The 23,781-nt window shown below is 45.3% G+C and overlaps 1 protein-coding gene across 1 annotated transcript; it reads left to right on the top strand.

Annotated features, from left to right (window-relative positions):
• The first annotated feature begins 504 nt into the window (after nt 1-504).
• On the top strand, nt 505-16,499 carry F13B (coagulation factor XIII B chain). The gene is given in 16 exon segments (XM_028531437.2): nt 505-689; nt 2,472-2,672; nt 3,373-3,558; nt 4,527-4,585; nt 4,587-4,704; nt 5,085-5,198; nt 5,201-5,238; nt 5,240-5,261; nt 7,282-7,461; nt 7,550-7,615; nt 7,618-7,734; nt 9,008-9,190; nt 11,140-11,340; nt 11,993-12,175; nt 13,062-13,275; nt 16,281-16,499. Coding segments are annotated over 16 exon segments (2,049 nt in total). The 5' UTR covers nt 505-559; the 3' UTR covers nt 16,318-16,499.
• The last annotated feature ends 7,282 nt before the right edge of the window (nt 16,500-23,781 follow it).

The following is a 23,781-nucleotide window of genomic DNA, read 5'->3' as shown; positions in this document are numbered from 1 at the left end:
TTCACTTCTCTCTACACGAGAGGTGAACGTGGCTTTGGTGCCCGGTGGACACCCAGGACACGGATGATATATCATCGCACCTGCCACTGAACAAACACAAAATCTCTGGAATTAGCTGTTATGGTCAGTAACATTGTTCTCTCGTTGCAATGATCTCATTAAGATGACTGAGGTCATTTTCATCTGAAATCAGTGTGACCGAGACAACACTGTATTTTAACCGTTGTTCATTATCTCCTGTCCTGAAGTTCTCCTTTCCATTTGATCAAAGGCAGTAGAGAGAGAAGTCAGCAGTGAACTTTACTCTGGACTTCTCATAGGGGATCCAGGCGAAAGTTTACCCAGTTTGTTACCCTGAGTTATAATTATTGTGCTGCTGCTCTTGTCGCCCGTATGGGTTACCTCGGTCTCGCTGGATTCTGGCGTGAGAAGTGCCGTCAGCGAACTTAGTTCCGTTATTTTAGTATTGCTTAAAATATTTCAGCTGAACGATTAGGCTTGTTCCCAGAGACTTAGAAGGATGTTGTAAATAATTAACTTTTTCTTGCGGAGAAGTATTATGTACTTAATGAGTAGTCCCCAGGGCTTTCAAATTGTTAAAATCTTGTTAAGCGCACCATTGAAGATGAGGTCAAAAGGCTTCTCTTTTATTATCATATTAATCATCTCAGGAGAACTCTATGCAGAAGGTAAAATTTAATTTTTCATATTCTTTATTCTCTCAAAATTATCCAAGGAAATTCTAATATTCATTTAACTTGAGCTTTTAATATAGGCTTTCATTTTTCTGTATCAGTTTTATAAAAACATACTTCTTATAAATATAATTTATTCTAATTTTTAGATTGATTGTGTTCCTTTGGGAAAAAACTAGTGAACTATTCTTACAGCAACAGAACTTAGAGAGATGGAAGAAGACCCCAAACCCTGGGCATCCCCAGGATTTAGGGCTCAGGAGGACAAGACCCAAATATTTTAAAGGGGGCTCAGGCTCACAGGGCGGCCACTCAGCAGCAGCACGCTGCCCTCCACGACCACGCCATATCGTGGTCCGTTCCTAGCACTGCAGAGCTTGGAGAAAGCTAGTTCTCTGTCCGTAAAGTGAGAGCGGAATGTGGGAAATGTGTAAAAGCAAGAGCCATAAAGGGGCAGAAAGGTTTTTGGCTCTTGAAACTGATTTTCATCCTGATTCACTGTTTGAAGTCACTAAATAGAGATGAGCAGGAGGACCCTGCTAACAAGGACACGCGTGAGAGGGAAGGGACTCTGTTAACAGTCCCGTGGGACAGCAGCTGTGAGTGAGGACTGTTGAGACAAACCAGTCGCTGTGGACTCCGTGTCGGTAGGCAATCTTGACTGCCGGTGGCCTAGTGTGAGGTTAGTGTGGGGGAGGTGCCGTGGCGAGAGGACGTGTCAGCAGGCTGGCTGCAGAGATAAGAAACTCGGCAGGTGATGCCCTGTCAGACAGTCTGAGGGGGCCAAGGAGGAAAGCCCAGCGGCAGGACTTTTCTAAAGTAAACCCTGCAGGGAATTTGCCGAAATAAAATATCCAAACACATTATCATTGCTTTCAGTTGAATAGTTTGCTACACATTTTCTATGAAAAAGAGGGCCTGCAATTAAAATTATGTAAGCTCAATCATTAGGACACATCCTATTTTTATACATTTAATTGCACAATAAGATAGCACTTCCATGAATGTTTCCCTTTGGTTTTACTTTTCTGTCTGAATCGGGATAGAAAAGCCAGCTGACAGGGTTGCCTGTTAGATATACCATGAAAACACTGCAATATGCCAGCATGTTCTAATCATTCCATGGTCAAAGTCTTCTTTCGCACAAGCGAAAGACATAAGCCGCCTGAAGACAGAGGCCATGACCTCCTGTTCCCACTCCGATCCCAGGTTCACGGACGTGAAGCTGAGCTTCACCTGTCCTGACCTCTGCTGCCCGGTACGCGGGCCCCGGGGCCGCTCACGGCTGTTGAGCTGCGGCTGGTCCAGACTGGGCTGTGCTCTCTCTGGCAAGACTCACAGCCACACAGACTTAGTCAGAAAAAAAAAAAGAATGAGACATATTTTTAACACACAGGGGCAAATGAAGCCTATTATTGAACTTAACTTTGACTGTCCCTTTTATTAATGTGGCTTCTAGCAACCCTCCAATGGCATGTGGCTTGCGTGGCACGTCTGGTAGAAAGCGCTGCCTTATGGAGCTAGGGATCTCCCCCTGGGGAAGTGGCCCCCCCCCCCCCTTTCCCTCTGCCGGTGTGTCAGGGGTCGGGGCTGCTTGCCGGTGACGTCCGACAGGAAAGGATGGTCACAGAGCTACTTCAGACCTGAGGTCCTAGAAAGAAGCCCTGGTCCCCGTGTCTGCAAACGCTCTGAAGTGCACGTCTTGTTGCTCGGCCACCAAGTTCATGCTCTCAGGTCCGTTCTGCGGTTTCCAGCTTGATTCTCTTCTCATTCCAGAGAAGCCCTGTGGTCTTCCTCGTGTGAAAAATGGGAGGATCGCCTTATATTACTACACTTTTGAAAGTTTCTACTTTCCAATGGGCGTAAACCAAAAATTGTCATTTTCCTGCCTGGCGGGTCACACCACGCTCTCGGGAAAGCAAGAGGAGAAAACGGTGTGCACAGCCCAGGGCTGGTCCCCGGAGCCCTGGTGCTTCAGTAAGTGCCCAGCGCGTGCCCGCCTGCCCTGCTGTAGTCCCTTCGGCCGTACATACAAGGGGCCAGTACGAGGGTGAGTCCTTTTGGTAGGTAATGGCGAAAGGACTGGTCCACTGTCTTTTTCCCCCCAAATGAAGGCATATTCTGAAATCACATTTTCCTTAAAAGATTATTTTTTAATTTGCTCATAATTCCCTGCGAAGAAAATCGAAAATAATTACTGAAATTGGTAGCATCACATTGCAAGGAACAGAGATGCAATTGAGTCACTTTAAGTACTAACGCAAAACCGGCCGAGGGCTGATGTGTGCGGAATTACTCAAAGATCCAGGAGGTAGGAACGTGCTTTCGCTGATGATGTTAGAAGTCCTCAAACACCATGGGCTTAAAAGAGTGGGAAGTAAATCCAAAAAATCCCTTTTTATTTGCCATTAATATATGTTCTAAAAGTAGACTCAGGAGGGGGGAGTGAGGGTATGAGCTAAAGAATGATATTGTCAAACTGAATCCGTTTTTAAATAAATTTGATGCAGAATATGTAGGTTATTTCCAAAACTAAATGAATCAAGGATTGTAGCGTGAACACTTTTTTCTCCTTAAAATTCCAAGAATAACATCATTCTTTTGCCTCCATTGTGCGAGTGAGGAGAAGACAAGCTTAACCTCGTCACGTTAAGCCAAGGACAATTTTCTCCCACAGAGAAATGCGCGAAGCCTGACCTGACACACGGGCACATCCCCGAGGCAAAACTGCTGTACACGGTTCAGGAGGGCATGCGTTACCGTTGCAGCTCGGGGTACAAGACCCCGGGCGGCCAGGACGAGGAAGTCGTGCACTGTCTCGCCGAGGGATGGTCTTCTCTGCCGGCCTGCAGGAAGGAGCAGGGTAAGTGCTTAACCATCACCTGCCGACCCTGATGAGAAGAGCTTATGTGGCTACTATTTTCATGTACGGATGGGTGTTTTTATTGAACATAAGCAGATTTTCATATTGTCTGCAAGCGTAGGAGGTCATCCCATTGTTTTTCTCAAATGCCAGATGTCTCCTTTATGCGAGGTTCCCAGCTCCCACAACACACCTAATCCAGTTGTTCTCATTCGACACTAATAACAAAGAGGCTGAAGTGGAGCCCTGGCTGGTGTGGCTCAGTGGACTGAGCGCCGGCCTGCGAGCCAAAAGGTCGCTGGTATGATCCCCAGTCAGGGCACGTGCCTGGGTTGGGGGCCAGGTCCCCAGGGTTGGGGGTGCGTGAGAGGCAATCGATCCAGGTATCTCACGCTTTGCTGTTTCTCTCCCTCTCTTTCTCTCTCCCTTCCCGTCTCTCTAAACATAAATAAATAAATAAAATCTAAAAAAACTGAAGTGGAATAAAAGGAAAACACCTTCATAAACCTGTGTCTTGCGACATATGTAAGTTACTATTTCCTCTTTCAGAGATGACATCGAGACAACGTCCATTGGTTTATATTGTAGACTAGTCTCAGATATACTTAAAATGATGCAATAATATGGATGAGCACACTTTGGTGGTGTGCTGTAAGTTGTTTAAATTACACAAATCCACAAACGGTGCATGATCAAAAATTGCTGAGCCTTCTGTTGAACTTGGCTTTCGGTCAAACGCACTAGACTCGAACCGCCAGCAGAGAACTCGGGTGGAGCTAGGGCGCAAGGTGCGTGAGGATAAAGGGGCATGGAGAGGCGGAGCGACCTTGGACTCCTCCCCATTTTCTCCAAGGCTGGATTCCGCCGTACATTCTCAAGATTCAGTGACAATTCATCGGGAGACTTGTTTTTGCTATTCCGAGGTCAGTGACGAAGTCCATGACATAAACGCCTGTCCTTTCTGTCAGAGACATGCGTGGCTCCGGACTTGCACCACGGAAATTATTCCACAGCGCAGAAGAGGTTCCCGCGTGAAGGACCGCGTGCGGTACCAGTGCGACCCGGGCTACTTCACCGCCGGGGGCGGGACCTCGGAGGAGGCCGAGTGTCGCTCGTCTGGGTGGTCCCTCCCACCGAAATGCGCCAGTAGGTTCTGGTCTGCAAAGGCTCACGGTGCCTCTGCAAGTGTCCCTCTCGGGCAGCCGTGTGTATAAGTTGTGATGCTAATTATGCTCAACTTCATTCTTTTTTTTTTTTTGCTGCTGCTTTTAATTATGCTGACAGTAGGCTTTGGTCCTTAAAACCTGTCTCATAGGAAAGAAATCCTTTTACTTCAAGTAATTAAATTAAATTGGCCTGATGATATTTAATGAATATATGAATTGACAAGCTTTTATTTTATATAATAAAAGATGGTGAATTTAGACATTTCTATACCAGATATGACATACAAGTGGTGGGTGAATTGTGTTCTAGCAGGAAAAATAACACTTCTTTGTGTTTTCATTTGTCTTTTGTGTTTTTAGAATTAAACTGCCCTTCTTTAAGATCAATAGAAAACGGTTATTTTCATCCTGTCAAGCAAGCCTATGAAGAAGGAGATGTAGTTCAGTTTTTCTGCAATGAAAATTATTACCTTAGTGCTCTGATCTAATTCAGTGCTATAACTTCGGCTGGTACCCCCGAATCTCCTGTATGTGAAGGTAATTTTTTTTAATTCCTGGTTCAAGTTTCTTTTTTATTATATTTTTTATTATTTTTTATTTTTTAAAGATTTTATTTATTTTTTATTTTTAGAGAGGGAAGGGAGGGAGACAGGAGAGAGAGAGAGAGAAACATCAATGTGTGGTTGTCGGGAGTCATAGCCTGCACCCAGGCATGTGCCCTGGCTGGGAATCGAACATGTGACACTTTGGTTCACAGCCCGCGCTCAACCCACTGAGCTACACAGCCAGGGCTAATAATTTTTAAAATTTCACACATACAAATACAATATACCCTGTCTTTTTCCTCTTTTTTTAAATAAAATACTTCTATACTTTATTTTTTAAGTTCCGGTTATATTTTCAGTTACTGTTTACATTTAATATTACCCTGCATGCGTTTGAATGGCAGGGTGTAGTGGTCAGACAATCATGTACTTTACGTAGCGGTTCCCCCAGTATTCCCAGTCCCCGCCCGGCACACACACAACTGTGCTCCACTTCTATGAAAACAATGAGCTAACCAGCTCTACTTCATGAAAAAAATGTCTTTGATGGTATCTAATTCTTGTCCTCAGTGCTCTTTTTTAATAAATAAATACTGTCTTTCTTATCAGGGCTATTTTCAGAAAACGTTAATCCAGTTAATCCAAAGACATCTTAAGTTTTGCATTAGATCGCAGAACGGATATGCAGTTTAAACTCATTAGACCTGATTACCCCGAGCCAGCAGCCTTGCGGGGACCTGTCTTGCCTGGCCACCCTCTTCCTGGTGTGAAAACCCCCGGCCCTCCAAATGGGTCAGCGTGTCCAGGAGTGCTTGCATCTCCTCTGGTCACCGGCGGGTAGAGGGAGGGCCCCCTGTCATAGCCTGGATAATGTCCCCCCGCCTGCCCAGCCCTACCTGCACAAGACCCTCACAGGGAGGGAGCAGAGGGACAGTGGAGCCAGAGGCTAGAGTCACAGGGGAGAGGGGTCATGAGCCAGGGGTGCAGGTGACCTCCAGAGGCTCCACAGGGCCAAGACGCCCAGCTTCCCCCCAAAGCCCCCAGAAAGAACGGACCTCTCCTGACACCCACTTTTAGCCCCTTGATGCTGAGCCTGGACTTTGGCTTCTAGAACTACTGAAAAGTAAACTTGTCATTGTAAGCCACTGCATTGTGGTAATGTGCCACAGCAGCCGTAGGAAATTAATCGAGTCAGTATTTTATAAATTTAAGGACAGACATTAATTCAGAGAGACACAGGCTCAAGAATACATCCTTCACTTAGCTAATGATTTGCTTGCTTTGTAAGTTTTAATTTCTTTGGAGTGTGGGAGGTGCTCTAGTCCCCACTTAGGAAGCTTATGTAGGGCCAGACAAGACTAGTGGATGTAAAATGCCTGCAGTTTCCCAGGTTTCTGCTGGTGTGAAGCCACGTCATCACCACCTTAGCAGCTTACAGCGCACCCTTGGGTCCTTGCACAGCCTCGGGGGTCAGGACTCAGGCCACAGCTAGGCCGGCTTCTCTGCCTCCAGGGTCTTCCAGAGCGGCGGTCAGGTGTGGGGGGGCGGCGGTTGAGTGTGAGGCTCAACTGGGGAAGACCTGGCCTCCCCTGCTCCCGGGGATGCTGGGGGCACCAGGGCTTTGCGGGCTGCTGAAGGGAGGGTGTGCATGTCCTGCTGGCTGCGCGGGAGGCAGCCCTCCCTCTGCCCTGACCCCCAGAAGCTCACGGGGGTGAGGCAGCTTGCTTCTCTCAGCAAGAAGGACTTTATTCTGTTACGCCAAAATCTTGTACCGCAGCACATCCATCCATCCCATCACCTGCGCTGTCCTCTGTGGGTTCGAAGCCAGCCTCCCTTCCCACTCTCCCGGGACCAATGTGCCGCAGGGAGCTCAACGTTGGGGATCGAGGCGGGAGGCTGGAGCCCCTGCCCCGGTCCCTGTGGCACTGGGCACAACGCACGCGCCTAGTAAATGTTAAGCATTGCTTCTTTTGGTAACCAGATGGCTACAGATGCGGGTATTTTTCCCTCAGGGAGAAGAAACCGCTGCCCTCCTCCGCCACTGCCTCCGAACTCCAAGATTCCCACCTACTCAACCACCTACCACCACGGAGAAGCCGTGCGGATAGAGTGCGACCCGGACTTCGAGGTCCAGGGGTCAGACGAGATTCGCTGTCACAGCGGGACCTGGACGGAACCGCCCAGATGCGTTGGTTAGCAACACCTCCCCAAGCTCTCCCCCAAATGACGCCGGCCCCGCGTCGCTAAGGGGTCCCTTCTCTCGAAACTGTGCCTTTTCAGAAGTGACGGGGAAGACAGCTTGTGAGGAGCCACCCCTGGTTGAGAATGGCGCGGCGAACCTCCACTCCGGGTTTATTACAGTGGGGACAAAGTGACATACGGCTGTCAAAGTGGTTACGACCTCCGTGGACCGAAAGAAATAACCTGCAAACGTGGGAACTGGACACGCCCTCCCGAGTGCGTGGGTATGTGTGCTGCATTAGCATCGATAGCGGATCTTGTAAAAATTCCCGTTCCCTGTCTGTCACCCGCAACCTAACGGCAAGAGACCGCAGCAGAGGGGAGTTACAAACTGCCGGTTGTCTGTGTGTGTCTATCGGCAGCGTGGAGGCCAGTGCAAGGGATTGGGGAACTTAAAAAAAAAAAAACCAACCCAACAATTTTGAATGTACATTAGGCCTGACGCTCTTATCTGCCCTGTTTGATGCCACCGCTCAGGAGATTTAAATGACAGCATGTTAGTGTCGCTGAGCTTCATTAAGGAGATGGACGAGGACATGAAGGACTGGGGGACTGGCTATGACCTTGGTCTGCTTCCTCTCCCTTTGTGTCCTACGTTGCTGTCCAGCCTTTTGGCGTCTCTGGGCCACACTGGAAGAAGAAGAGTTGCCTTGGGCCACACATTCAATACATAAACACTAAGGAACACTGATGAGCAAAAAGAAAGGTTCTAAGTAAATTTACGATTTTGTGTTGGGCCGCGTTCATAGCCATCCCGGGCGGCATGTGGCCCGCCGGCTGCAGATGGGACAGCCCTGCTAGGACCCAGCCCTCTGCTCCCGACCCTGGGGCAGGTCTGCTGATGGTGCTTACGCACCTGGCCCTTCTGAGCCTCTGTCCCCTGAGACGGGTCCCTGGTCTCCTGTTTTCCTGAAGGGCACAACCCGGGTGCGCCACCACCCCTGGGTGCCCCTCCTGCTATCATTTTTGTTTCTCCATCGGGTCCCGGGGGGCCTCCATGAGCACATGCACCGAGGGCATTCACTGCACAAAAGAAAAGCTATTAGAGACGGTAGAGAAGTTAGCAGAGTCAGCGGAAGACTCGAAAGAGAAAGGGAACAGAAATTTTGGTCCCTGGGTTGACTGCCAGCAGAGCCGAAGGGGACTGAGGAGAAAACGAACGTGGGTGATGACCAGGGATATATCAGGCTTGCCCCTGATCATCAGGTTAAAGGGCACTGCTCTCCCTTCCACACATTACAAGAATATGTATATCGCGATTCTTTCACAAGCCAGAAAAGTGGAAAATATTCATCCTCGATTTGGGGCAAAACATTTGCTGCTCGGTCTCGCTTAGGACATTTGAAACATGGAGGAGCAGAATCACATTTCTGGTTTCCGGTGAATTTAGAAATCAGGTGTCTAAATTAGATGGCTCAACCATGGGTGCACTGTTGTGTGGGGAACTGTATTATTTCATCGCAGTCACAGGAATTTCCAAATAACCTTTTGTCTCAGCAAACAGGGAGACGTGTAAGCCTCCGCCTGACATCCTACACGGGGCTGTTGTGGGCAGGTTGCTGGTGAGCTACGCGGCGGGCTCCTCGGTGGAGTACAAGTGCCACCAGTACTACTTACTGAAGGGGGAGGAGAGGTCTCGGTGTCAGCACGGCCAGTGGTCCGCCCCGCCTGTCTGCTTAGGTGAGACGCACTGAATGTTCTTCAGAAGCTTCCCCGGCTTTACCGAGACGACTGACCTATAACCTTGCGCCAGAGTGAGGGGCACGGGCCTGAGGATGTGATGCCCTTACAGAGCCTTGAGAAAGGACCACAGTCAGGCGACTTTACAGAGCTGTCATTCACCTAATTCCCATTTTTGGTTGTTATTATTTTTTAAGACTTTATTTATTCATTTTTGGAGAGAAGGGAAGGGAGGGAGAAAGAGAGGGAGAGAAACATCAATGTGTGGTCGCCTCTTGTGTGTCCCCACTGCACACCTGGCCTGCAACCCCTGCATGTGCCCTGACTGGGAATGGAACCGGCGACCCTTTGGTTCCCCAGCCAGTGCTCAATGCACTGAGCCACACCAGCCAGGACTGTTGTTATTTCTGATGAGAGTTTTTAATATCAACTCGCGTGGTAGCTGTCAGGTATGTGAATGATACTGTGAACTGTGGTCACCACACTGCACATCAGACCCTAGAACATACTTCTCTTAGAACGTGTTGATTTTCTTTAACCATTATGTCCATATTTTTGTGTGATTTTCATACAATGTTTTGTACATGGACATAATAATTTTGTGTAAGTTTTTTCACATGTTTTCCCTTATCATTTCTCTATGCAGACAATCTCCAATAGCTTAGGGTCTAGGACTATATTAGTTCTTACCCACTACTTTTAAAAATTGTGGTAAAAGATGAACAAAAAGCTTTATTATTTTAACTACTTTTAAGGGTGCATTTCAGTAGCATTAAGTGTATGTATGTTTTTGTGAGTAGCTACTTTTTGGTTGCCTTTCTGAAATGTCCTACTAGTGTAGAGCTCAATGTCCCTGCTTGCATGGTACTCAGGATGTCATTTGGAGAGACCCTAATCAATCTAATTCACTCTTTAAAACATTATTTATTTTTTAAAGGGAGGGGAAGTGAGGGAGGAAGAGAGAAACAACAACGTGTTGCTTTTCACATGCCCCCAGTCAGGGACCTGGCCCAAGACCCAGGCATGTGCCCTGACCTGGAACTGAACCTGCAACCCTCCAGTGTGCAGGCCGGCACTCAGTCCATGAGCCACACCAGCCAGGGCTCTACTTCATTCTTTAGTGCGGCATATTATTATTGGTTTCTTTGCTGCCACTTCTTTGCTTGAATGGTCGGTCACCTTTTTTATACTTTGCTGAGCAAATAAAAATGTATTTGTAGTGACTGTAAATACATTTTGCGTCGGGATGGCGTGTAGCTCTTGGTAATGTTTCCAGCAGAGAACTAGGGCAGCTTTCTAAATGAGTGCCTAACTTTTGAGAAAACTTCAAGAAAATAACCTTCACTTGCCCTTTTCAGCTTAGAGTTTTGCCTCATTTTATAACTTTGCTAGTCAGGGTGACATTGAAAAGTATTGTGACCAGTCACTACAGTTGCAATTAACTTGGGCCATTGTGACTTCTACTAAGAGTAATGATAAATTCCCTATAAGTTAAAATTGTCATTCAATGAAAAATATTAGCTCTGTGGACCACAAAAGCAAGGGGATATAATATTGCAATAACTACGTATGGCATCAGATGGTTACCAGACTTAGCAGGCGGTCACTGCGTAAGGTACATCAATGTCTAATCACTATGTTGTATACCTGAGACTAAGATAGTGTTGCATGGCAACTGTAGTGCAAACACTGTTTTAAATTCTAAAAAACAAAGTCAGTCATTACAATTCAGGATATCATGAAGATGATAGGGAGTGTATAAGCCCATCTGATAGTAATGAAAAGTCAGTGTTCCATTCTGTATGTGTTGGAGGAGGGTGAACCATGATGAATGTGGAACATCCAGTGTTGCTGTCAGTGCTTGTCCTTGTCTCTCTCTGTTTTGGGACTGTATTGCTTTCGCAGCTGCCAGGTGAGCGAAGGGCTGAAAGGAGCGTCGTGTCTTGCAGAGCCGTGCACCGTGAGCGAGGAGGACATGGAGAGAAACCACGTGGAGGTGAAGTGGAAGTACGCCGGGCAGGTCTTACACGGAGACCTGATAGATTTTGTGTGCAAGGAGGGATATGACCTGTCTCCATCCACCCCGCTGTCTGCATTATCCGTGCAGTGCCACAGGGGGCATGTGGAGTATCCTCGATGTGTGAGAAAAGGTAAAACAGCAGTGCTTGCTATAGGTCCTCAAGGGGTCAATGTCGTCCCTTGGATTCCAAGTATAAGACCCAAAGCAATTCACCACCTTCACCTTCGAATCTATAAAACTGGGAATGGTCTGGTCAATTTCCACTCAACCCATACACTTAATTAGGGAGACTATGCTGACCTCATTTAATTTCAATCAGTCGGGATTATAAAGGGAGAAGTCAAGAAGTTGGATAAATGCCATCAGACTAGGGGAGGAGTGTCCTCTCAGAAGGGGCTTGGTGTGAAGGGACAGATTGCGTGTGCTCCTTGGACTAAACCTCTGACTTGTGAGAAGAAAAAAAGGAAGGGAATATATAAAGGGTGGCTTCAGGGGGAATTGCACACACTTTCGCTTTCAGCTAGGTAGAAAGAGAAAAATGAAATCACGATGGCCAAGTCTTGGCTAGTTTTAAATGTATATTTAAATAGTGTAATATGAGAGTCTAACGGCAACAGTCCATTTTATACCATGAAGTCATTGCAGAAATGCTCCTGATATTTAAAACTTATTTGAGAACCAGCTTCTACATGATTCTCTGTGAAATATTTCATTGTCTTTCTGTAGCAATTGCAAGAGCACTGGACACTGATTATAGCATCTCCTTGTGCGTATTTTTGCAGAGTCTAAAGGAACATGTGCATCTCCTCCATTTATTGCAAATGGAGAGATTGTTCATTTAAAATCCGAACCCTATGAAAATGGCTCCTTGGTGGAATACAGGTGTTTTCAGTACTATTTCCTACAAGGGTCTAAAGAGTCCTACTGTTTAGAAGGAGCGTGGACTGCACCTCCCTCCTGTTTAGGTATGTGCTACTCTTCATGTCTCTATTTAATAAAATAAAATGACCTTCTTCCACTTTCCGTTCTCTTTGAATTGTTCCAACAGTAATATAATGCTTAACATCCTGCATTTGTAGTATTTTGTTAGGAGGCTTATTTCACCACTAGTTTCTGTTCTTGCCTTGGTGATTTTCAACCAGTGCGCCACGTGAATGTCTAAAACACGCAATACCTGACTGTTTATTCTGGGGCACTCACCTCTTTTCCCTTACATTGTCAAATAAAAAAATGACAACAGCCAACACAAAAACAGCCATCATTGTGAGCGAATCAAACTTACACTTACGTTTTCGTCAGATTGGCAGAATATGTAGTACATAGTGTGCTGTGCTGCAGAATTTTAGTAATCAGTGCATGTGTGCCATGAGATAAAAAAAAAAGGTTGAAAACTACTGCTCTAGATCATACATAATTGTAGCCCAGCTGGCTCGAACCAATTCTTGCTAGGTACACGCCATCCATCAGGTGGGTGGTGGTGGGGTGGGGGGTGGTCAGGTCAAGGAGCCGTTGTGGTCAGGATAAAGATGTCAGTGATTAGCACTCAGAGTGACTGGTGCTGCCATAGGAAGATGACCACGATGCAGAAACACAGGTAGGAGTGGCCACCTCCATCTGGAAGGATGAGGCAAGTCACTCATCCTTCTATCAGCGAGGCCCATGGTGGAGGAGCACAGAGGAAACTGGCACGGGTTTTCCGTGAGCTCTGAACAGGTCTTCTGACGTCAACAGTGACTGTCTCACTTCCCTGGCCCGCTGATGCCCGGGGGTTTTAAGGTTATGGTGAGGAGAGAACACAGTACTTCCTGGTAGTACTAACACGTATCGAGAGAAACTCCTTTTCTTCTTCAGAGCCCTGCAGACTATCTTCTACTGAGATGCAATCTAACAATTTGCTCCTGAAGTGGAGTTTTGACAACAGACCGTGGATTATCCATGGCGAGCACGTGGAGTTTGTGTGCCGAGGAGACAGTTACCTGCCCGCGTCGTCTGGGTCGGAGTCTGCGCTGAGAGTGGTCTGTGACAGAGGGCAGCTGCACTACCCCAGATGCGTCCGACGAGAAAGGTAACAACGACGGCTTGGTTTGGGTCGTGCTGTGCGTCGGGGGAGTCATCGTGTGGTAAATTTCAGAAATACCAAGTTGTGTGACACTTGCCCTTTATGGTCATTATAAAGGAAAACAATAATTTCCTTTATTGTTTTAAAAGCAAGCAAGCTCCTAGAAGTATGAATGAATTCAACAAGCTTTCTGAGTTGTCTGAACTCAAAGCATTGTATGCCTTGTGATACACATGCCACTTTGGCAATTTGGTAAATCAATCCATTTGTATGTGCAATATTTATTTATTTATTTATTTAGAAATATAATTTATTGATTATGCTATTACATTTGTCCCATTTTCCCCTTCCTTCCCCTCCACCCTGCACATGCTCTCCTACCCACATTCCCCACCTTTAGTTCACGTCCATGTGTCATAAGTTCTTTAGTTTCTACATTTCCCATACTATTCTTGCCCTCCCCCTATTTTCTCCCTACCATCTATGCTACTTATTCTCTGTACTTTTTCCCCCTCTATCCTCCTCCCACTCCCCTGTTGCTAACCCTCTATGTAATCTTCATTTCTCTGGTTCTGTTCCTGTTCTAGTTGTTTGCTTAGTTTGTTTTTGTTTTTGTTTTAGGTGTGGTTGTTAACAGTTGTGAGTTTGCTCTCATTTTACTATACATATTTTTTATCTTCTTTTTCATAGATAAGTTCCTTTAACATTTCATATAATAAGGGCTTGGTGATGATGAACTCCTTTAACTTGACCTTATCTGAGAAGCACTTTATCTGCCCTTTCATTCTAAATGAAAGCTTTGCTGGATAGAGCAATCTGGGATGCAGGTCCTTGCCTTTCATGACTTGGAATACTTCCTTCCAGCCCCTTCTTGCCTGCAAGGTCTCTTTTGAGAAATCAGCTGACAGTCTGATGGGAACTCCTTTGTAGGTTACTGTCTCCTTATCTCTTGCTGTTTCCAGGATTCTCTCCTTCATTTTAATCTTGGCTAATGTAATTATGATGTGCTTTGGTGTATTCCTCATTGGGTCCAACTGCTTTGGGACTCTGAGCTTCCTGGACTTCCTGGAAGTCTATATCCTTTGTCAGACTGGGGAAGTTCTCCTTTATTATTTGTTCAGATAACTTTTCCACTTGTTGCTCTTCCTCTTCCCCTTCTGGTACCCCTATAATTCGGATGCTGGAATGTTTAAAGATGTCCTGGAGGTTCCTAAGCCTCTCCTTATTTCTTAGAATTCTTGTTTTTTCCTTCTTTTCTGTTTGGTTGTTTCTTTCTTCCTTCTGGTATACTCCATTGATTTGAGTCCCAGTTTTCTTCCCATCATTATTGTTTCCCTGTGCATTTTCCTTCATTTCACTTAGCATAGCCTTCACTTTTTCATCTAATTTTTGACCAAATTCAACCAATTCTGTGAGCATCCTGATCACCAGTGCTTTGAACTGTGCATCTGATAGGTTGTCTATCTCTTGGTCGCTTAGTTGTATTTGTTCTGGAGCTTTGAACTGTTCTTCCATTCCGGCCTTTTTTTTTTTTTTTTGTCTTGTCTCACCTGTTACATATGAGGAGTGGAGCCTTAGGTGTTCTCCTGGGTGGGGCATCCCAGTTGCAGGGTTGTGATGCGGTATGTGTGGGCGGTGTCCAAGAGGGAACAATGGAGTTTGCTCAGCTCACTGTCAGATTTCAGTCCCCTCTGCCCCTTCCCCCAAGCAAACTGGGCCCTTCTTGTGCTGAATCCCAGGTGGGTGGGCTTGTGTATGTTCTAGGACCCCATGGCTCTCTCCAACGCACTCTCCTGTGAGGTTGGGAGTCTCTCTCTGGGCCTCTAACCCCACAGGTGTTTTCAATTAGTGCCCCGAGGTTCTATTTCCCGGCGCTGGGACCTGGGCTGTGGGGTCCATCTTGCTCCACAGTTTCGCCTGGTCATCTGCTTGCAAATGTGAGACTGCCTGAGCCGCCTTGTGCGCAGTGGCCTGCTTCATAATCGCCACCTTGCTGGGTCCCCCCACTTTCATCTTGCATGCCCAGTGCCACCACTTTTTTTTCTTTTAAATTTTATTTTAATCATTGTTCAAGTACAGTTTTCTGTCCTTTACTCCCATCCCAGCCCACCACCCATCCCTCCCCACCTCCCTTCCATTTCCATCCCCCCTAGTTTTTGTCCATGTGTCCTTTATATTTGTCCCTACAAACCCTTCCCATTCTCCCTTGGAATTCCCCTGGGATTCCCTACATTCTCTTCCACTGTTTTTTTTTTTTTTTTTTGCCTGACCTCTCTCTGCCGGGCTGCCTGACTCTGCCCCTGCTATGGGTCAGGATGAATGTGTCTATTTTAACTCCTTGGTTGTTGGACTTCCATACAGTTTGATTTTTGTGTCAGTTCTGGTTGCTATTTTGTTTCTAAATTGTTGTTGTCCTTATTTTGGTTGTGCGAGGAGGCACAGTGTGTCTACCTATGTCTCTACCTTGGCCAGAAGTCCATAAAAATAATTAAAATTATGGTATTTATTATCAGGAACAAATTTCTACATGCAAATTTAACATCACTTACCAGAGTTTTCTTATATGAAAATTTAGAAAATGTATTTTCAACTTCTTGACAAATGTAAAATCACCTGTTTTTATAAAAAACATTAATATAATACAATAAAATAATGTGTGTAAATGTTTTTATTTTTAATTGTGGTAAAACTCAAAAGACAAAAATGTTATATGTCATTTAACTGTTTTAGTGCATCTTGGAGTTCTAATTTTTAAGAGAAAAGTAAGTAAATAACTTAGAAAAGTGGAATAAAAAACAGTGTTAATGTAGTAAATGATATTACGTTTATTAAAAGGAATTGGTGGCCTAATTTTTTCAAGTGTGGTTTTATGCTTTAGAAGTACCTAGTCAAAAATAACAACTAATTATATGAAATATCAAAGGGCTAATACTGTAATAAATAGAAACAGAAATGATGCTTATTTCAAAACTTTCTCTCTTTTTCCCCTGTCCTCCACCACCCCCATCCAGTTCACGGTTTTATCATCAAGAAGCCTTAAGGACATAAACTGAGGGGCAGAAAGAAGAATTGTATGTCAACACATCATAAAATCCCTTGAGAAACATAATTTTTAGGAGAAAAATACTGGACTAGAAACCTTTCAGTTTTCACTTACCTGCAGGTTCAAATCTATATCATTTATGATGAACATTTTCTCCACCTGGAAATAAAAACTAGAACAAGTCTTTGGATTTGTAGTTTGTCTTCTGTTATATTGTTTTTTGTAAAGATTTTATTTATTTATTTTTAGAGAGGGAAGGGAGGAAGAAGGAGAGAGAGAGAAACATCAATGTGTGGTTGCTGGGGGTCATGGCCTGCAACGCAGGCATGTGCCCTGACTGGGAATCGAACCTGCGACACTTTGGCTCGCAGCCCATGCTCAATCCACTGAGCTACGCCAGCCAAGGCATTGTCTTCTGTTATATTGTTGATGGACGCATCAAAACAATTGTCTTCTATTGTCCATTTACTCCCATTGGTTTTAATTCAATCTTCAAGTCAATATTAAAAAATACCCACAAATACCCTAATGATGAGAAACTCTGCCTTGTATTAGAATGTTTTCTTCAGTGAAGAGGAGACTTGTTGACAGTCATTGGGTGAATGAGGCTCTGGAGTGCTTTCTGAGGAGACACGGTGACTGTCATAACAGGAGACTGATCTGACAGAGGCCATGGAAGAGAACTTGGGGCAGTGGCGTCCTCATCTGACCCAGCTCCGGTGGTCGCTCACACAGGGGGTGGTGCAGAGCCAGCACCCAGGAGCTGGAAGGAAGAGAGATTTAGGACGTGAAGTCGTCAGGAATGTAACGGATTAGACACGGGGTAGGAGCGAGGGAGCCAGAGAAAAGCCTTTAGGAGGCCCGCTTGGTCTCTGGCTTGACCTAGTGGACAGGGGGCCGTCTCGGCGGGACAGGATGCAGTGGAGGAGGAAGCACTGTGACCGAATGGTGAGAAGATGCAGATGTTTGAGTCAAAAATGTAGTTGCCAAGCAACAAGATGAAGGGAGCAGTTGATTCTCATGCTTGATGCTGTGATGCATCACCAAGATTCCTTTCAGAAACGACTTCCTCCCCCAGTGGCTGGGAGTTCAAAATGATCAGCTCCTTTGGGGATACTAACTCCTTCATGGGGGGCCAGCATTGGTGAGTGCTCGGCAGCAGTTTTAAAGAAGAGGCCCCTCACCTCAGCTTAGACTAACTCCAAAGGGTCGTCTCAGCTTCGGAGCTCTCCATGAAGTTAGCAGACACGACCGTTAGAAACTTGTTTGTAGTTCAGCTTGTCCATCCTGCCCCCTTATTTCTCTCCACAGGGGTGGATCCGAAAAGTAGTCCCCAAACACCCTCTTGGCTGCTGATTTCCATCTCACAGCCCGCTTCCCTGGGAACCCAATCTGTGGCAGCCATATAAGCCGGGCAATCAGAGGAGAGCGCTGGCTGGGGCCTGGGTGAAAAAGTTGAAGTGATTCAGAAGTACAGACTGGAAGTTACAAAATAGTCACGGGGAAGTAAAGGGCAGAGTGGGAAACATAGTCACTGGTATTGCAATGACCACCCAGACAGTGCCAGGTGGGTGCTGGAAATATCGGGGGACACTCTGTAAAATGTACGATTGTCTAACCTCTATGCTGTACATTTGCAGGTAGCACAAAATAATATTGAATGGAAACTGAAATTTAAATTTCTTTTTAAATTAGAAAACTGATAAAAAGGAACAGAGCACGGAGCATAATTCGGAGTCGTTGTTGGGAGATGTCTATCGTGACCAAGGTAGCACACAGGTTGGAAGCAGGCCTTGCTGGGGCTCGGAGAGGCTCCGTGGTTTAGTGACTGGGGGCAGGGAAGCCGGCAATGTCAGCGAGGGACCTGACAGGGAAGGCGGAGCTGGTCCCGGTGAGACTGTCCATCTTCCCCATCGCCTTTGAAGGAACAGCATCATCGCCTGGCAATTGAGGCTGGAGCAGGTTGAGGAACAAAAATATAAGGCACAAAGAAACAGAGACCCGGGTGTCATGAGTTTGTCACTAAGTATCAGGGTGGAGGGACAGAGGTAGGCAGCCTGGTGGGGGGACAGTGATAAAGGAGGTCCTAATGCATAAAGCAGGGGAACACTGAGCATCTTCACAGGAAGTGGGAGGGGTCAGGGAGGACAGGTGGAAGATTCAGAGGGCGTTGCAAATGCATCACAGATGGTTCTGATCGAGTGCAATAGAAATGGGACTCAAGGTCCAAGTAGAGAAATACCATTTGTGGTGGGAGGAGGGACTGGGACTGGGGCCCAAACCAGGTGATTCATGACTTATAGCTTCTTCCCTCCTCTGTGAAGGGAAAAGCCATTTGTTGAGAATGAGGAAGGATATGTGGGGAGGGAAATTAAGGGTCAGAAAAGACCATAGAAGGTCTGGAAAAGTTGTCTGGTGAGGGAGCTAGGTGGGAGCATGTGGAGGGGTCGCTGGACAAAGAAGTGCACCCACTCGGACTGGTGAGACTAGGCATATAACACATGAGTACACATGCAAAGAAGTAGAAAATATGAGCTGTATTCAGGAGAAAGGCTATCAAAAATACAAACCTAAAGACAAGCAATATGCTAAAATGAGTAAGAACAATGCCACTTTAAAATGGCTGTGAAATATAAGTTAAAGACTCTACAGGAAAGATACATACGATTTGTAAATAGGGAGTTTAAGAATAGAGGTATATGTTTCTAACAAAGAACAAAATGTGAATGAAGACTACATATATTTTTATCCTTAAATCTATTAAAACACAATGTAGGGTTTAAAGCCAACGTGTAAGAAAAACAATATAGGAGAAAATACATGCTTTCAAGATTCTGGCATTTTACATGAAGTAGCAAAAAATACGTTATCTGTTGGGTCCATGATAGGTGAAAGATGTATATAGAAGACCTAGATAATCTACTAAAATTGATAAATAATAACCAAAAATGATATAAAATGAAATGAAATGCTAAAAGCATGAGACTAATGTAAAATAATGCAGGGAAGGATTTTAAAGAATATTAACAAGTAGCTGGGACAGATTAGAAGTGATTGGTGAATGATATAAATAAATACATCAATATTAGTTACTGACATTAAATTAAAATTAACTAGGTCAATGAAGAACAAGGTAAGGTAGAGTTGGATAAGAATGTTTCCCAAACAAATAATTTAGACGTGAAAGCACACGCTGAAAGCAAAAAGTAGAAAAATATAAACATTGTATGAACTGCTGTGTGAAAATTGAGTGGTTATGGTAACATTAGATCAATAAAACTCAAGAGAGTTACCTGAAAAGAAGAAATGACAATTTGAAGAAAAGAGTAAAATACAATTTTATAATTTAGAAAAATTTAAGATTTCCACAAAAATAGGGCTTCTAGAACTAATACACAAAAGTAGTTCTTTTACATTAGAGAAAAAGAATTAGAAAATTAAAAATTAAAAGGAACACTATTGTATATAAAGATTTTTTAAAAAATCCTAAAATATTAAGAAACAAATTGGACAAAATATTCATAAGCTCTTTACACTGGAAATTGTAAAACATTACTGAAAAAAAGTTAAAGACAAAGAAAAAGTCCATGACACTTACAGATCGGAAGCCTTACTATCGTTAAGATGTCAATTCTCCCTAACTCATTATGCTTGTAATATGACCCAAGTGAAGTTCTCTTACCTGACCAAAAATAGTGCTCAGCATGAATCAAAACTTCGTGTAGAAATGGCCAGAACAGTCTTGAAAGGGAGCAAAATGGAGCGTTTTTAATCCTCAGGATCTCGACTGAGAATACGGATTGTCTGTCACCGTGCGGAAGTGTCACAGCATCGAACACCTTGACCTGTGGGGAGAAGGGCGCCCAGGAACAGGCACCCACACACGGGCCGCTTGTCCTGCCCCGAGGGAACCGAGTGGGGGAGGGAAAGCTTTTCTAGGAAATGGAGAGGTGACGGTGGGATTTGGGCACAGTCAGCAGAACGGAAGCTTGGCCGCTGCGACATGGTCGTCTCCACTAAGGGCTGTTCCTCAGATGGCCTGTGACCCGGCTCTGCTCCAGAATCCTTCGGGTCGACACTGTGACCCACCCACAGGTGTCTGTGAAAGGCTCCACTCATCAGCCTTATCGACCACGACCTGTCAGCGCCATCGGACTGCCTGGGTCCCCGGGACCCGGTGGGGGCCTCATGCAGGGCAGCCTGGACCCACGAGAAAGTCTCCTTTTCTTCTGCGACTCACACCCACAGCTTTGGGAGACCTAGGGACTAAGCACCACATGGAGAGAGGGTGACTCTGCCTCCCAAGCCTGAAGTGCCCACTAGGGGGCGCACTGTTTTTCGTCACGTGGTGGACCAGTGTGTTGTGTGTTCCAGCTTAGCAGGAACAGCTCGACGTGCCCCATACCCTTGGCCCCCTGAAATTTCAGACAAAGAAGGCTCCTGAGCATTTGCTGGCTTTAGTCCTATCATCTGACGTGCAAATGTCCTACCAGTATGTCTGGAGTCATCGCTACTTCTTGCTCCCCAATTCAAAGAAGATAATGTCTCCAATGTTTTGCATCAGTGTGATTTTTTAAAAAAATTCATTTATTTATTTTTAGAGAGAGGGGAAGAGAAAGAGAGAGGGAGGGAGAGAAATATTAATGTGTAATTGCCTCTCACATGCCCCCCATCAGGCAACTGGCCTGCAACCCAGGCATTTGCCTTGACTGGGAATTGAACCAGTGACCCTTTGGTTCCCAGGTCCATGCTCAATCCACTGAACTACACCAGCCAGGGCTGGACCAATGTGAGATCTTGTGGACAGGAAAGGTGGTCAAGGTGCCTGCAGACTAAGTGATGACAGAGGGACGCAGAGTTGATGTCCTCGGGAGGTAGGACAGGGCAGGTGTCCCGACTACCTTTCCACTGTGAAGAAAACTGCTTTGGCTGGTCTTCCCCAACAAAAATGAAGAAAAGAGCATCCGCCAGGTCAAGAGCTGCCTACCAGCACCTTCTAAAGATGTTCCTGGCGAGGAGCCAGTTGGCTTAGGCAAGGAAACAGCTGCAGGTGAGCGGGCGTGATGGGTGTTCCCACGTGCACAGGCTGCCATGGCCATCCACCGTCATTGTCCAAGCTGTGCTTTCTGCACAGGCCAATGGGCCAGCTGTTGGGGATGAGGTAGGAGTCACCACCTCCTCATCTTTCAATTCCCCGAAGTGCCTCCGGCAGGCCGAGTTGCTGTCGCTGGGCTGTCTTCCTGGTGGAGGGAGGTCCATCGGCTTCCACGTGGCCTCGCCCACCCTACCGGCCCTGGTCGTACTGCTTAGGGAGCCCACGCACTGATTCTTCCTGCTGCTCAGAGGGGCCCAGAGCACGTCTGAGGAAACCCACAGCCTCGTCCTTCTGAAGAACGCACGCGTACACTTGTGCGAAAGAAAGAGGAAGCCTCAGCGGCATTGAGTCAATAAACCTGAAGTTCGCAAGCACAAATATATTCTACGGTTTTACTCCGTTTCTCTTTACTTGGTAGGACAACAACCAAGCATTTACCTTGTAACACCGTTTCCTTGGAAACCCGGTAAAGAGGAAATGTCATGTACTCTGGAAGAAATTCAGGGTGTGTCGATCGTCCTTGGGGGACAGGCACAGCTTTGGGGTTTTGAGTAGTGGATTGGCCAGATCCTAGGAGGTGTTTGTGTGTTTGTGAGTGTGTGTGTGTTTGTGAGATAGGGGTCTCCTAGAACCTAAAAGGTCCAAGGCTCTTTGGAAATCGCCCCCCATCACATGGGTTTCCTTTCCTTGTCACTCACGTGGCACAGGGAAGAGCTGGACGGCTGCAAAGACCCCTGGTGCTGCTCCTCACGACATGCTGTGTTTTAGACCCTTAATCTTTCAGCAAGCGTGAGAGACTCTTGCCAGAAATGCCTGTTAGTTCCCTGTTACTAGGAATGTCGAGTTAAAGACCGAGAACAATCTCCAGGGTGAGAGGACAGCACAGACACCTACAGCTTTGAGTTTGGAGTTAGATGTGTTCTTTGCCAAGTCCCTGGAGAGAGATACCAATAGCCATAGATGCTCTAAAAGCAAATTAGAAATTAGGTAGCAGCTCCCCCACCTCAAGTCCCTTTGCAGTTGAACCGCTAGTGCTAGCACGGATGGGTAGAAGGGGATGGAATAGAAAGTGTGCGAACGACATGTGTACAAAGGAATTGTTCTATGATTAGACTTACACTTCAAATGACCAGGCCAAAGGCAATGTTTTTAGTAAACAGAGTTAGACACTGGCAGAGGTGTTCAGAAAAAGAAAATATACTCATACTCCCCACACTTTTCAACTGGGGAGGTTTCCAAGTCAGAAACGCTACGGGTGCATTTGTTAAGGACATTGAACACCGTGACTCAGAATCTGAGTAAATACAAAATGAGCAGTAAATATTAGAAGATACAATTCAAACATTTCTGCCTAGAAAATTAAAAACATGAACTCAAATGACAGTTTGGAAGAGCTTTTAATTTCTACTGGAGAAGTGTGAGATGAAGAGTCATGATCTTATTGTTCGCAAACAAAGAACAAAATTAGGAGAAGGAGCTAGAATCTTGTCAGGAAATGAAGAGAAAAAACTCCCAAACACGTGGCCCTTGAATGTCTTCAATGGAAATAAACACATTCATAACTAAATACATGTTAAATCTGCACAGAGGTATCATGTATTATTTTCCAAAGAGGGAAAATATTTAACTGGTTGAGAACAGACCCCTCAGCGAAGGAGTAGAAATATCTGTGAAATTGTTGAGGATCCTTGACTTTCAGCTCTGGTCGTTTATTTTGACAATCCCCACGTGTGTATATTTATGGTGTCATTCATTGTCGGGACAGTAAGGTGTCAGAATGGTCTCATTTTCATTCTAAAATGGAGACAGCAAGTTTCCATTTTAATGTGTAAAAGATAAATGTGTAAAATAACCTCCCTTCTCTAGTAACCACCATATCGTTGTCTTTGTCTATATATTTTTATTTTATGGTTTTGCTTAATGCCTGCACATTTTTCCGCCGGCTCCCCAACCCCCACACTTCTCTCAGCTGTCAGTCTCCGCATCTATGAGTCTGTTTCTATTTTCTTTATTCATTTATTTTGTTCTTTAGATTCCACATGTAAGTGACATCCTATGTTATTTGTCTTTTTCTGACTGGCTCATTTCACTTTGCATAATATTCTCCAGGTCCATCCATGCTGTGGCAAAATGTAAGATTTATATCTTTATTGTCACCTTAAAGTATTAAGTTTTTGTAGGAATTAAAATCTTTATAGTCAACTTATCTTAATTATATGTTTGAAATGTACAAACATAAAATCACATTTCAGGCTCTGGTGTTTGAAAGTTTCAAAACTCTCTAAAGAAGCAAAATCATGAAAATGATAATCGACCTGAACATCATTATGAAAGAGTTCTTTCAGGTTCTCAACATGTGTCATCTTACTTTTTG

The sequence above is a fragment of the Phyllostomus discolor genome, chromosome 15, assembly GCF_004126475.2.
Source record: "Phyllostomus discolor isolate MPI-MPIP mPhyDis1 chromosome 15, mPhyDis1.pri.v3, whole genome shotgun sequence".
NCBI lineage: Eukaryota > Metazoa > Chordata > Mammalia > Chiroptera > Phyllostomidae > Phyllostomus > Phyllostomus discolor.
The sequence above is the reverse complement of the archived record's forward strand: the minus strand, read 5'-3'. Positions and strand labels throughout refer to the sequence as shown.